General features: G+C 51.3%; 1 protein-coding gene across 2 annotated transcripts in view; it reads right to left on the bottom strand.

The window, feature by feature from the left end:
* The window catches only part of CEP112 (centrosomal protein 112), a 2,145,639-nt gene that overhangs the window by 1,927,477 nt on the left and 205,332 nt on the right, over positions 1-12,830 (bottom strand). For both annotated transcript variants that reach the window (XM_086930940.1, XM_086930941.1), the window contains exon 5: positions 6,266-6,353. In XM_086930940.1, the coding sequence (XP_086787066.1) occupies positions 6,266-6,353 (88 nt within the window). The remainder of the gene's footprint in view (positions 1-6,265; positions 6,354-12,830) is intronic.

Genomic DNA, 12,830 nt, shown 5'->3' with positions numbered 1-12,830 from the left:
TGGTTTGTCGATATCCGACAGGGCGAGACAGAGGTTGATTGAGGCATTTATATATTTTGCTTTACGATTCAGGGGCACATCTGGCCGTAGGGGGCCCAGGTGCCTGCTGGGGATTCCCTTTTCGGTGTGTTCGGCCTACGCCCCAGGAGTTCAGGGCGTAGTCCGCTCCGAACCTGATAGAGGGTGGGGCACTCACGTGTTTTCTCGAAGAGAAGGAAATCCCTCTCGCATCCTGGCATTCTTTGGCATCGCGCTGGGGTGCTTACGCCTCCCACACATTCCGCAAGTGAGCGCACGCGTTTGGAAGCAGCACCGGGGTTACCTCTCAGTTTCTTTTCATCTTATCATTACGCCTTTATCCCTCATTGTCATTAAAGCTTAATATGCTCATCGGCTCCAGAATGCGATTTTACAGTGGAGCGTGTTTCCCCTTCATTCAAGCCTTACACGTAGCCAGTGTACCTCAACCCCAAACAAGCCTTGGTTAATCCCAGGAGGGTGTACCTTCATTCTCCATTGTCTGGTGCTCTTTTCTTCCAACACTTCACTTCCTGACCATGGCAGGCAAATTCCTGAATCGGGAGCACACGTATGAGGAGCACTCATTGCTCCCTATCCACGTGGAGCTTGTGGATGCGATTGACGCAGTCTCCTCGGCGCTTGAGCCCTTGAGCAGCCGAATCATTGAACTTTTGATCAGGAAGACCATGGTACTCTCGTCAGAGGAGGGCAGACGGGAACCCACTTCTGGCACAAGAGGCCCCTCCAAGAGTAAAGGCAAGGGCAAAGCATGCGCAGATCGCCCCTAAGGCCATCTCTTCTCTAGATCGGTTTGAGAGGCTGCGCCAGGCCTATCTAAAGAGGCAACCAGAGGACTATGCCCAAGAGGATTCCCGGTCAGGGCGATACCCCTGATGAAGATTCCTGCCCCCAAGATGAGGCACAAGACAATACCGGGGTAGATACCGATGAAATAGTGACTCAGACAATGAGCCAGGTCAGAGTAGACCCTGGCGCCCGGAAGGGGGCACCAATAATGGAAGTGCCTCAAACGAATGATACCCCAGTTACATCAGGGATGTTGAATCCTAAGAACATTTATTGCCCCTGCTTTGCGGATTGGATACCGGCACCCTCGGTGGCGTCTTATGTGGCCAGCCGCAACAGAAAGCCGATTGACCAAGAGGTCCGCGGCCGACTGAAGGCAGTGTCCTCGTCCTGCCTTAGCATATAAAGTGGCTCACACCCCAGAAATTGATGCCAGAATAGCGACATTTATTACAAAATTTATCTAAAGACCCAAAAAAGGGTCTAGACCGCTCATGGCGGCCATTCACTAAAATTCTGGAAATGGCGGAGGACACCAGAGAGACTGGCCATTAGATTGATCCTGTGATATTCTTGGGATGGGCCCAAAGGGTCTTTTGTTTCCTCGGACGCGCAAATTGTGCACTATCAATGGAATGTAGACCTTCTCTGTTGATTAAGATGGAGGCCAGACTTGTGAATAAGCCACCACGGAGCCTCTTCGGAGAACAGTTCATAAAAGAACTATCCCGGTTTGTGAACACTTTCTCCTCTCTAGATAAAGCACAGCAGTCTATCAAGAAAATTTTTAGTCAACACGTTTTTTGAGGGGCTGGCAGAGATAGGGGGCGCTCCCCCAGCCGAGCATTCAAATCCAACCCCCACAGGCTCTAGACTAAATGTTTTATGCAGTCAAGTCAAGTCAAGTCATAAAATTTGTATAGCGCACTACATACCCAGAGGGTTTCAAGGCGCTTAGGAAGGGGAGGAGGATTATTTGTCAAATATCCACGTTTTAAGCTGCTTTCTGAACGCTAGGTGATTCTGGGTGAGGCGATGGTAGGCGGGGAGTAAGTTCCATGTTTTGGCAGCCAGGTATGAAAAGGATCTGCCTCCCATGGTGGTCTTGTTGATGCGAGGTACATTGGCGAAGGCTTGGCTGGAAGAGCGAAGTTGGCGGGAGGGGGTGTAGAAGGACAGTCGAGAGTTGAGGCAATCTGGTCCGATGTCGTAGAGTGATTTGTGTGCGTGGGTAAGCAGTCGGAAAGTGATCCTCTTATTGACGGGTAGCCAGTGGAGGTCTTTAAGGTGACCAGAGATATGTTCGTTGCGTGGGATGTCTAATATGAGCCTGGCTGAGGCGTTTTGGATACGTTGTAGTTTCTTCTGGAGTTTAGCGGTGGTACCTGCGTAGAGGGTGTTTCCGTAGTCCAGTCGGCTCGTGACTAGAGCGTGGGTGACTGTTTTCCTTGTTTCGGAGGGGATCCAGCGAAATGTTTTTCTGAGCATGCGAAGAATGTTAAAGCAGGAAGAGGATACGGCGCTGACTTGTCTGTTCATTGAGAGTGAAGAATCCAGGATGACGCCAAGGTTCCGTGCGTGGTCTGTCGGGATGGGTGCTTTTCCAAGGGCTTCCGGCCACCAGGAGTCGTCCCATGCAGAAGGGGATGTGCCTAAGATGAGGACTTCTGTTTTGTCTGAGTTCAGTTTCAGACGGCTTTGTTTCATCCATTCGGCGACTTCTTTCATTCCTTCGTGTAGGTTAGTTTTGGCGGTGCTGGGGTCCTTGGTGAGAGAAAGGATCAGTTGAGTGTCGTCCGCGTAAGAGATGATGTTGAGGTTGTGTTGGCGGGCGATGGCCGCAAGGGGGCTCATGTATACGTTGAAGAGGGTGGGACTGAGTGAGGATCCTTGTGGTACGCCGCAGATGATTTTAGAGGCCTCGGACTTGTATGGTGGGAGGCGGACTCTCTGGGTTCTTCCGGTGAGGAACGAGGTGATCCATTCCAGTGCTTTTCCTTGGATTCCGATGTTTCTGAGGCGTTGTAAAAGGGTGCTGTGGCAGACTGTGTCGAAGGCTGCAGAGAGGTCGAGGAGGATGAGGGCGACAGTGTCTCCATTGTCCAGTAGAGTTCGAATGTCGTCTGTTGCTGCGATGAGGGCGGTCTCAGTGCTGTGTTTGGCTCGGAAGCCAGATTGTGAGGGGTCGAGTGATTTGTTGGCTTCGAGGAAGGCGGCGAGCTGGTTGTTGACGGCTTTCTCGATGACTTTGGCCGGGAATGGAAGAAGTGAGATGGGGTGGTAGTTTTTGAGTTCGGTGGGGTCTGCTGTTGGTTTTTTCAGAAGGGCGGTGAGTTCAGCGTGTTTCCAGTCTTCTGGGAAGGTAGCGGAGTTGAAGGAGCAGTTGATGACGTCTCGAAGGTGCGGAGCTATGATGGAGTCTGCTTTGTTGAAGATGTGGTGAGGGCATGGGTCTGTGGGGGATCCAGAGTGGATGGAATTCATCAGGCGGATGGTGTCCTCAGTGGAGATAGGGTTCCAGTCGTTAAGGGTGTTTACGGGGGGAAGATGGTCAGCAGATGGTAGGGTGGGTTGGCTTCCGGGTTGGTTGTCAAAGCTGTTGTGGATGTCAGCAATCTTGTTGTGGAAAAAAGAGGCTAGGGAGTCGCAGAGGGTTTGAGAGGGGGTGATGTCGTTGGAGTTGGCCGAGGGGTTGGAAAATTCCTTGACGATGTTGAAAAGTTCCTTGCTGTTGTGGGCGTTGTTGTCAAGTCGATCCTTGAATGCTGTTTTCTTGGCTTTTCGGATCAGTTGGTGGTGTGTACGGGTGGCGCTTTTGAAGGCGTCCTTGTTGCTGGTGGATGGGTCTTTTTTCCAGGCCTTTTCAAGGGAGCGGCACAGTTTCTTGGACTTCTTAAGATCATCGTTGAACCATGAGGCCTTCTTGTTGCCAAGTTTGTGTTGACGTTTTTTCAGTGGTGCTAAGGTGTCGGCGGTGTTGGATAGCCAAAGGGTGAGGTTGGAGGCGGCTTCGTTGGCGTTAGAAGAGAGGGCTGGGGAGGTTCGAAGGAGCGATGTGGAGATCTGGTCCGTGGTGATTTTGTTCCAGTTTCTTTGTAGAGTTGGTTGGAGGTGGATGATGGGTTTCGGCTTGTTGTAGGTGAAGTGAACGCAGCTGTGGTCAGTCCAGAGGAGATCCGTAGTGTGGCTGAAGGAGACATGGTTGCTGGAGGTGAAGATGGGGTCGAGTGTGTGACCTGCGATGTGGGTGGGGGAAGTGACCAGTTGTTTAAGTCCGAGGTTGGCGAGGTTGTCTAAGAGGGTGGCGGTGTTGCGGTCGTTGATCTTTTCAAGGTGGAAGTTGAGGTCTCCCAGAAGGATGTAGTCTTTGGAGGGGAGCGCGTGTGGGGTGATGAAGTCCGTGATGTCTTCACTGAATTTTGCGCGGGGTCCTGGTGGTCTGTAGAGGAGGGTGCCTCTGAGAGTTGTATTGGGGTCGATGTGGATCTGGAAGTGAAGGTGTTCGGAGTTGGCGAGGTTTGCGTCAGAGCTGGTTGAGATGCGGATTGATTTCTTATGGACGATAGCGATTCCTCCTCCTGTATGGTCGGTGCGGTCCTTGCGTGTGATCTTATATTCATCAGGGATAGCGATGGCGATGTCAGGGGCGGAGGAGGCGTTCATCCATGTTTCCGTTAGGAAGGCGACGTCAGGAGAGATGGTGTCTAGTAGGTTCCAAAGGTCAATGGCGTGCCTGTGGACTGATCGGGTGTTGAGAAGGATGCATTGTAGGTGGTTGGGGTCGGGAATCTGTGGTGTGGTCGTAGCGGAGATGTTGTCCGTGCCGCTAAATTTGCAGGAGAAGCAGGAGAACGGTCCATGGGTGCGTCCAGGAGCGGCTTGGACGCAGTTGGGGGCGCGACCGGGGTTAAGGGCTAGGAGGGTGGCGGCATCGTAGGTAATGCGGGAGGGCTGGGCAGCGCGAGGGGCAGGGGGTGTGGCGCTGGGCGCGGTCCAGGCGCGGACGGGCGTAGACGGGCTTACCTTTGGCGCACCTTCGGCGTGGCCGTAGCGCGTGGACGCTGCGCGTGGAGGCATTGGCCATAAATGGATGGTGGAGGGGGCGGAGCGTGGGAGGGTCAGCAGCTGGGAGGCGGTAGCAGGGAGGAGGGGTGGGCCAGGGGACACACAACAAGATGGAGGGTCACAGGGCACCGGGGCTAAAGGCTAGATTAATTAAACACACACAGCGCGAGGCTGAATTAAATAAAGAAATGCAGCGCGAGGCGGAATGAATGAAATTAACACAGCGCGAGGCAAAATAAAATAAATAAACACAGCGCCAGGCAAAAATTAAATAAATAAACACAGCGCGAGTCAAAATTAAGTAAATATGCAGTTACAGCTATGTAATCTCAAAGCGGTACCACCAGCCGACCAGATCGTCAACAGGAGCTGGGATCAGGGAGCATGGGGGGAGCGACCGTGCTGGATGAGGTCCAGAAGAAGTTCAGGGGTTTCTACCACTCCAGAGGCTGCGACAAGGCAAGTGGCGGAAAGGGCAGCTTTTATGGAGCCAAAAACGCACTAGGAGGTGTTACAAGTAAGGCATACCCTTTCTTCCCTACAAGTGGTGGGGGGAAGGTTGCAGTGGTTCGTGCACAAGAGGGCAGACGTCACACATGTTTGGGTTCTACAGATGGTCACCGGTTTTCACATAGAATGCCACGGTACACGGTTCCAACTGTCTCGGCCCCGATCTCTGGTCTTTTCACCAGAGGGAGATCAGGTGGTAGACACAAAGGTAGCGATTTTCCTCCAAAAAGGGGCCATCGCGCCTGCGTACCCCCATTGCAGAGGCTTAATCAGCAACTTTTTCCCAATCGAAAAGAAAGGCAAATGGTTCAGGCAAGTGATTAAGCTTTGATATTTCATTCAGTGGGTGGTTTACCGCCACTTTAAAATGGAGGGGGTACATCTTCTCAGAGATGTCCTATTACCAGGCAACTGGATGGTTCCTCTTGACCTGAAAGACGCCTATTTGACAGTATTAACTCCCCCCCCCCCCCCCCCCACCCCCCACAGGCACTTCCTTCAATTTCAGTGGAACGCCCTTCTTTACGAGTTCACCTGTCTTCCGTTCAGTTTGTCCTCAGCACCACAGTGCTTTACCAAGCTGTTGAGACCTGTCACAGAATGGCTATGAGCACGGGGTCATGCCTCATAGTTTACCTGGACGACACCCTTCTGATGCACCAGAAGAAGGATGTGTTACTTACCCAACTTCAAATGACTCAAGCCCTGTTGCAGGACCTTGGATTTATCCTGAACAATGCCTCAGCGTCCTTAATAGAATTTAAACTTTCCTTCACGACAGCTAGGAAAATGTACATTCTCACTTACTTAATCATTTAGCACCAATGAATCTGAGTAAAGTAAACTGATTTAAAAGCCTTACCAAAGTAACATTTTCATCATCTGATTTATGGATTGAGCTCATGGAGTGAGATCTTGGTGGTAGCTTCCCACTGTACGAATACCTTTGCCTGTTGGGAAAATAGAGAGTCTTAACTCATAATACCGGGTAGAACATTTGCCCAATAAATCATATAGACTGCACATAAAGACAGAAACCTGGCTTAGAATAGAACACACAACCGGATTCATATTTCCATTATAACAAGGCATTACACTAGAATAAAGTACAAACCAAATGCAGCAATATAGGAAAAAAATCTTAGGATTTAGATTTATTTTTCTATGAAGGTGAAACTAAGTTTATTGTGCAAAGTCACAAAAATTAATCCCTGAATAAAGCCCATTTTATCAAACAGGATCTTCCTTAATCTCTTCCACAACATTATCCATGGTACTTGTAATTCTGGACATACTTCCAAAAGTAATCAATATAGCATTCATGTTGAGTTTTCTTTTCCCTTCAGACTATCCAATATCTAGACTTGGTTTGTCAAGGAAATATTCAAGCAGTAGCACAGATGAAAATTGAGTAACACTACTCGGTTGTTAGAACTATTAGGTAACGGGTAAGGATTTGGCAACATAAAATTCTCTCATTTTAAACATTTAATATACATTGATATAGCCATACATGGTTTGCAGTCGTATGGGACATGGCTTCTTGTTCCGTTGCTTCCAAAATTGCAGCACTAGTTGCAATTTAACATTAAACACTAAGAAACACAAAATGCCTGATTTTGCTTCAACACCTTGCATGCTCATGGCAAGCTCAGCTCGTCATGAGCCACGGTGATCGTGTGCTCATGACGAGTTGAGCTCGTCACGACCGTTAGAACGCTTGCACGCTGGGCAAATTCCCCTGCTGTGCGAGCGTTCTAATGAAACGGGTGTGGTCATGACGAGCTCAGCTTGTCATGAGTACACGGCCACCGTGGCTCATGACGAGCTGAGCTTGTCATGATGACCGGGGCGCTGCGGGTGCCCCCTCCTCCCCCCGGCACAGCGGAGGAATATGCCCCGCACAGAAGAGGTTTAAGGGGGTCATCAAATCCTGCATTGCTAATAATCACCAAAAGTAAGGATCCCAGAATGGCCATCTGGCTGATATCAGCTTGGGTTTGAAAATTACCAGTGACCAAAGGTCTGCAAAATTTTAATTGGGCGTCATTTACCCCACCTACATGTCTGGTGTAAAATGTCCAAACCCAAAGTCACTTGTGATGTTTTGGACTTTAAGAACAAGTTACTTAACTTCGGTAACGATATATCTGTAAGAAACATAGGTCAGTTATAGATTCCTTACCTTAGAATTACCCCAGGCGTCAGACTGGATCAGGAAAGTCTTTCATCAGCAGTACCCCTGCGTGGCGAAATGTGGCGTCAGTCGGCCCGCGTTGGTCATTGGTGTCGTGGTCGCCGGGATCACGTTGCGGTAGCTACTTAGACGCCGCCCTCGCATGCTGATGTCAGTTCTGTACACAACTTTCCACGCCAGAAGCGCAGAGCCATGCAAGACACTGGCCACTGGTGCACAAAACTAGGGCCCTTAAAGGAAGTCCTTAACCCTAAAAGTCAGTTCGCTGACCAGGGAGGATGGGTGGGGCAGTAAGGAATCTATAGCTAACCTATGTTTCTTACAGAGATATCGTTACCGAAGGTAAGTAATGTGTTCATCTGAAATAAACAGTTATTTATAGATTCCTTACCCTAGAATAGATACCCCAGCAATACCAACCGCGGGGTGGGTCTGCGAACCAAGATCACACCAGAAAGTCCTGGAGAACAGAATGGCCAAAAAAGCTGTCTCTCCGGACTTGGCTGTCCAGGCAGTAGTGTTTTGTGAACGTCTGCAGCGATGCCCACGTAGCACGTGCCTGACAGATGTCATTGAGGGGGACTCCACGTCCCAAAGCAGTGGTAGCTGCCATCGCCCTGGTGGAATGGGCGCGTAGCCCCACTGGAGGTTCCTTCTTTTCCAAGGGATAGCAAGCTTTGATGCACAAAACAACCCATCTAGAGATGGTCCGTTTATGTATGGCCCAACCTTTTTTAGCACCCACGTAGCTACAAAAAAGAGCTGGTCATCCACCCAGAATTGCTTTGTGCGATCCAAATAAAATGAAAGTGCACGCTTTGGATCTAGACCGTGGAGCCTCTCTTCCTCTTTGGAAGGATGTGGAGGCGGAAAGAAGGTGGGCAAAGTGATGGTCAGTCCAATGTGCAAAGAAGTAACCACTTTGGGAAGGAAGGATGGACGAGTTCGAAGGACAACCTTGTCCGGATGAACAGCCAGAAAAAGAGGCTTAGAAGAAAGTGCTTGGCGCTCACTCACTCTGCGCGCAGAGGGGATGGCTACCAGAAAGGCAGTTTTTAAAGTCAGAAGCCTGAGAGGTCAGATATGTAGCGGCTCAAAGGGAGCGCACATAAGATACGTAAGAACCAAGTTCAAGTCCCACTGGGGCATTACGAAGGGAACAGGAGGAAAAAGATGAGTAATGCCCTTTAGGAAGCACTTGAAAAGAGAAGGCTGATCAGGAAGCCTAAGTAAGGCTGAAATGGCAGAGAGGTAGCCCTATAGAGGGCCCAGAGCAGAAACCTGCTGGGCCAAAGAAAGGAGGAATAAGAGGACTTCAGAAAGAGGGGCAGAAAGGGGATCCACAGCCTTTGCTGAGCAGCATGCCACAAATGTGTTCCATCTACAGGTGTATACCATCTAAGTGGAGGGTAGAGATCATCACAGACTTCGGGAGGCAGGTCAAATGATGTCAACTGCCGCCGCTCAATCTCCACGCAAGGAGGTGGAGTCTGGACAGGTTCCGGTGGAGGACTGTCCCCTGCTGCTGCGACAGAAGATCCTCCTGAAGAGGCAGTTTGATCGAGGGATCGATGGCCATGTATAGCAGCTCAGGATACCAGACTCTCCATGCCCAATCCGGAGCCACAGGAATGACTTGGGCCCGGTCGCGCCTGATCTTCTTCAGCACTCTGTGCAGAAGTGGTATAGGCGGAAAGCGTGTAGAAGACCGCAACTCCACTCACGCCGAAAAGCGTCGCCTGGCGAGTGCTGCCTTGGAAATCCCAATGCGCAGAATTTCTGACATTGCGTGTTCTCTTCGGTGGCGAATAGATCTAACCAAGGCTCTCCCCACTATTGAAAGAGTTAATGCACCACCTCCGAGTGAAGATGCCATTCATGATCCATCATGCACCTGCGGCTGAGTTTGTCCGCCCTGGCGTTCAGGGAACCTGCCAGGTGTTGAATCACCAGGGATATGCCCTGATGTTCCAGCCATGTCCAGAGGCCTCTTGACATAGGGTCCACAACCCCACCAGCCTTGTTTGTTGCAGTACCACTTGGCGGTGGTGTTGTCCGTGAACACCTGCACTACTCTTCCCCGGAGAGAGGGAAAGAATGCTTTGAGTGTAAGCCAAATTGCCCAAAGCTCCAGCTGTTTGATGTGGAGCTCGGACTACGCCGGAGACCAGAGGCCTCTGATCTCCGCCTCCCCCATGTGGCCGCCCCATCCCAGAAGTGATGCATGGGTCACCACTGTGAACTCTGGTTGGGGAAGGGAGAGGGATCTGCCGTCGACCCAATCATGGTTCTTTAGACACCACTGCAATTGATGTGCAGAGCCCCTTGAGATCTGGACGCAATGGGACAGGTTTCCCTGATGTTGTGCCCACTGGAACTTCAGGTCCCACTGAAGAGCCCACATATGCCATCTGGCTTAGTCCACCAGCAGGATGCAGGAGGCCATCAGGCCCAGTAGCTGGAGAGTCATCTGACCGAAACCCGGGATGGAGGCTGAAAGATCGGAATCATAGCCCGAATATCCCGGACTCGAGAGGATAGACCCAAAACTGCGTTGTGTCTGGAACCGATCCGATGAAGAGGAGCTCCTGAGAGGGAGTCAGGTGTGACTTCGGCACGTTGATGGGAGAACCCCAGCGAATGCAGGAGGTCGGCTGTAGTCTGGAGGTGGGAAACTACGGCCTGAGGCGAGCCCGCATTCAACAGCCAGTTGTCGAGATAGGGGGAGACTGGAACCCCTGATCTGCGCAGATGAACTGCAACCACCGCCATCACTTTGGTGAACACTCAGGGGTGCGCTGGTAAGGCCAAAGTAAACTGAAAGTGCTTGTGGCCTACCGTGAAGCGTAGATAACGCTGGTGGACGGGGATGACAAAAGTCGGCAAAAAGTCAGTAAAAAAGAGAGTGGAGGTACCACTCTCTCGGGATCTGCGCTGGCTGGTGCGGAAAAAAGAAAGAACTGACGTCAGTGCGCGAGGGCGTCGTCTAAGTAGCTACTGCAATGTCATCTCGACGACCACTGCGCCAACAACGAACGTGGAGCAGACCGACGCCACCTTTCGACGTGCAGGGGTACTGCTGACGAAAAACTTTCCAGATCCAGTCTGATGCTTGGGGGTAATTCTAAGGTAGAGAATGTATAACTAACTGTTTCTTTCAGATATAATTAAACAAAACACATCACTTCTTTCATGAGGCTCCTTGTTCAGAATTCTGAGCTGCCCCATAATTCCCAATAAGGGCTCATAAGTTTCAAGCCAAGGCAGGGCTCAAGTAGGCCTGATACATTCTCTCAAATGCCTCCCTCTATCAGTTGGTGTGCACAGATTAAAATAATGGGTCACTATATGGGAGGCCAAAGATGAAGACCCCAGGACCTGAGTTGGGCGCAGGTCTGCAGTGTTACAAAGTGCTCTGGACAGGGCCCTGCAGGCCTGGCAAGACCTCCCCCGCCTGCCCAGGAAAAGAATCTGACTGGGTCCTGGGTCAGATCAGGTGCAGGGGAAAAATATTCTGGCCCTGGGCGTCGTACTCAGGCCTGTTGTGTCAAAGTGCACAGGACGGGGTCCCACAGGCCCGGTAAGGCTTCCACACCCTACTCAGGTTCAGAAGCTTTGACCGGGCCCCACATCACAGCTGAAGCAGGCCTTGGGATAGAGGCTCCAGGGAGTGGGCTCCCTTCCCAGCCCACCATGTTGCAAGGTGCCTTTTATGGGGTCCCACAGGCTTGAGAAGTTCTGCCCTGTATGCTCAGGTTAAGAAGCTCTGACCAGGACCCACATCAGAGCTCCAGCAGGTCTGGGGGTAAATGCATTCTGGCCCTAGGCTCGGTTCTTCAGCCTGCTGTGTCATAAAGTGCCCAGGACGGGGTCTCACGTGCCCCAGCAAGGCTCCCTGTCTTCTGGGTCTGCGGGGGACGGTGCTCAAATGGTTTTCTTCCTTTTTGGCCGGCCGCCGGCAAACGATCTGGACATCATCTGACACCGCTGTAATGCCGCCTTTGGGAGTCGGGGTCCCTCAGGGCTCTATATTGAGCCCGACCCTTTTTAACATCTTTATGACCCCTTTGGCGGCGGTGGCGGAGTCATTTGGTGCCCGGATCGTGTCGTATGCCGACGACACCCAGCTCCTCTTCTCTTGCGAGAGAGGGGCTGACTTTGACGGGGAGAGTATCCAGAATTGCCTTGGGGCTGTGTTCGCATGGTTCCAACTGAACAGCCTCAAGTGCAATTCCGACAAATCGGAGGTACTCTTCTTCGGGTGCGATACGGAGCCTAGCTGGCAGGCCTGGTGGCCCATCGACATGTTCCCTCCGTCCGGCTCTTCTCCCATGGCTAAAAACTTGGGGGTTAAGATGGACAAGGGGCTGACGATGAAAGCCCAGATCCTGGGGGTAACCGGCACCTGCTTCGGCCTGTTAAAAATGTTGCGGAGGTTCCTGCCTCTCTTGTCCGAGGAGCATAGGAGGCTGACGGTGCAGGCTCTGATAGGCTCCAGGTTGGATTATGCCAACATTCTTTACCTGGGCCTGCCAGAGTATCTGCTGCAGAGGCTTCAAGTTGCACAGAACGCGGCGGCTAGGGCCATCTTTGGCCTAAGTAGACGCACCAGCGCCTCTGGGTTGTTGGTGACGTTACACTGGCTACCCATCCGCAAACGGATCGCCTTTAAGGCTCTGACCTTGGCCTACAAAGCGCTCCATGCTGTGGGAGCTAAACATCTCCAAAAGAGACTGACCTTTTACCACCCGACTCGCTCGTTGAGGTCTGAATCTCTACTTTTGGCGGCTGTTCCGCGTGTGAAGAGGGCTCGCCTCGGGGGCCGCTCTTTCAGTTTGTTGGCCCCACAGATGTGGAATTCATTACCGCTCCCTTTGCGGGGGGCGTCTACCCTCCTTGATTTTAGAAGAGGTCTCAAAACCTGGCTGTTTTCCCAATAGGTCTGCCAGTAGTTCCGCTTTGTTTCTGTTTGCTTTTTAACCTCTTTTATCTGTGTTGTGTTATTCTGAAATCTGTTCTCCTTACCTAAAGCGCCGGGACACTCTTTTTGAGTAACCGTTGCGCTATACAAAAGAATAAATAACATAACATAACATAACATAACATAACAGAAGCTCTTACTGGGTCCCTGCTCAGATTTCCGGCAAAGTCCCAAGCCCGGGCCTTCGTTCTCTGACCCGCGATCTTGTAAAGTGCCTGAGACAAGGTCCTGCAAGGCTGGAAAGTTCTC

Source organism: Lissotriton vulgaris, chromosome 7 (genome assembly GCF_964263255.1).
Source record: "Lissotriton vulgaris chromosome 7, aLisVul1.2, whole genome shotgun sequence".
NCBI lineage: Eukaryota > Metazoa > Chordata > Amphibia > Caudata > Salamandridae > Lissotriton > Lissotriton vulgaris.
This window is presented reverse-complemented; position numbering and strand designations above follow the sequence as displayed.